Raw genomic sequence first — 2,037 nt, 5'->3', positions numbered from 1 at the left:
ACTTATAACCTTGTTGTGTGTGCGCATGTGGGGGGGAAACACTGAATAGGACTGGCTGGTCTCCAGAGTGGCTTGGCACAACTTTAAACTGTCAAGCTATCGCGGGTTCTATAAAGACTGTCAGTGCAAGTTGGCTGCTTGACCAAGCCTTGCAACTCCCCTTTTTATTCCTGGTGGTGGGCATGAGTAAAGCCCCACTTGACTGTGTACTGGGATGTAGTAACTCCTCTTTTTACCTAGGACCGTGTCTACTGGATTGATGGGGAGAATGAGGCAGTCTATGGTGCCAACAAATTTACTGGATCTGAATGGGTAACACTAGTGAACAACCTCGATGATGCACAGGATATCATTGTTTATCATGAGCTTGTTCAGCCTTCAGGTAATGGCTATAGCAAGCATTTTGGCTAGTCCAAATGTCCAGCTGAGGCACTTAAGGGCAGGCATTGGAAAAGTACTGAACCATCACCCTCTTTTTTTTTTTCCCCCCCCCATCTCCCATGCCCCTGACAAACAGTGGCTGTCTCAGTTTGGGAGAAGTGTACTTCATTTTTTTTTTTTCAAATGAGGGGAAAGAACCATAACTGTCTAGAGTCAACTTGCTGCCTGAAGTTCCTAAAATGAATAGGAACAGGGTACTAGATTTTTATAGTGCTCTTGCCAAAATTAATATTCCATGGCCTAAGATTTGCCAAATGGTGAGGTTCTAGGTAACAAAGTATCACTTAATAATACTATCCCATCATCCACTTAAACTGCAACTCTCTTTTTGCCAACAGGCAAGAACTGGTGCCATGAGGATGTAGTAAATGGAGGCTGTGAGTACATGTGCCTGCCTGCTCCCCAGATAAATGAACACTCTCCAAAGTACACCTGCACATGTCCTACTGGATACAACTTGCAAGAGGATGGCCTGAAATGTTCAGGTATGGCAGAACTGCTGGAAGGCTTTCCTTGAGGGGATTTAAAGGGCTCTTGTCTTGTCAAAGACTATACAGCAAACATGTTAACCTATAAAACTGCTCTGGCCTACTCCCATTTCAGAATCCCCACTCTGACTTAATGTGGAAACCCTCAAGTATGCAACATCTCTACCAAAACTCATGCTTTTGCTTCTGCATATTCATCACTAATATAACTTTTACTGTGCTCCTTTCACCTAGGAAAAGTAACAAGCTGCCATAGGATCTGTGGCTAGATGGCTTCCATAGTTGCAATGCATGACTTGTTAATACATAACACAAGTATGAAATGCATACTGGGTTTGTCTCTGGTCCAGGATAGCACTTCTAATCTGTCTTACTCTTGGGCTTTCCTTCCTAAATCGGTGCACTTCTGCTTTAAAGTTGGCAGCAGGCAGGTGCTGGTCCTGCTGAATAGATTCAAACTGTCACAACTTTCCCTGCCCAGGTGAATTCATACAGACTATAATGGGTTGCAAACTGCAAGTGTAGAACACATGCAGCTACTACCCACCTGAACTTGTAACTCCTATATCCTTCTAAAAAGCCTGGAAACCCAGTGTCTTACAGGAATGACTGTTACAATAGCTAGTAACCCTTGCCTAAATCTGGCATCTCAATGTTGAGTCAAGCTTAATGGCACTAAATTCAGCTTGTCTAGAAAATCCTTAAATATGAACTACTTGGAACTAAAATGGCAAAGTGGGGAAAAAAAATTGCTCTATGTAACCATAGAAGCTTAAAGCCATAAGCTACCAATAGTCCCTTACCAAATATAAGGGCACCACAGCCCTTCAGTGGGTTGGAGAAGTAGACAAGGTTAGTCCTTCAACAAACTTAGTTTGCTAACAAAGCTGAAGCTAAATCACCTTCTAGCTCTTTTTTTCTGCTTTAAGGAAGTAAAAATGACTTCTTGCAGTCCATTCTTTCCAGTAAAACCTAACTTGCATGACTATCCTGTCATCTGCTAACCCAGCATGGCTTAATAGCCAGCTATTTCAGAACTTCAGGATTAACTGGGTTCTTTGATTTTTATAACCAGTTTCAGGTACTGGAACTACTGTGGTTTGCTTTG

General features: G+C 42.5%; 1 protein-coding gene and 1 long non-coding RNA gene across 3 annotated transcripts in view; one reads left to right on the top strand and one right to left on the bottom strand.

Moving 5' to 3' along the window:
• LOC109297676 overlaps nt 1-2,037 on the bottom strand; it is a 6,167-nt gene that overhangs the window by 1,641 nt on the left and 2,489 nt on the right. Inside the window, exon 2 of the long non-coding RNA XR_002097382.1 lies at nt 157-160. This is a non-coding gene — a long non-coding RNA (uncharacterized LOC109297676). The remainder of the gene's footprint in view (nt 1-156; nt 161-2,037) is intronic.
• Nucleotides 1-2,037, top strand: part of VLDLR (very low density lipoprotein receptor) — a 19,023-nt gene that overhangs the window by 14,626 nt on the left and 2,360 nt on the right. For both annotated transcript variants that reach the window (XM_019517643.1, XM_019517642.1), the window contains exons 14-15: nt 241-382; nt 780-926. In XM_019517643.1, the coding sequence (XP_019373188.1) occupies nt 241-382; nt 780-926 (289 nt within the window). The remainder of the gene's footprint in view (nt 1-240; nt 383-779; nt 927-2,037) is intronic.

The sequence above is a fragment of the Gavialis gangeticus genome, unplaced genomic scaffold (genome assembly GCF_001723915.1).
Source record: "Gavialis gangeticus isolate Ggan-Ray unplaced genomic scaffold, GavGan_comp1, whole genome shotgun sequence".
In the NCBI taxonomy this organism is placed as follows: domain Eukaryota; kingdom Metazoa; phylum Chordata; order Crocodylia; family Gavialidae; genus Gavialis; species Gavialis gangeticus.
Note: the sequence above shows the minus strand (reverse complement) of the source record. Positions and strands in the feature narration are given on the sequence as shown.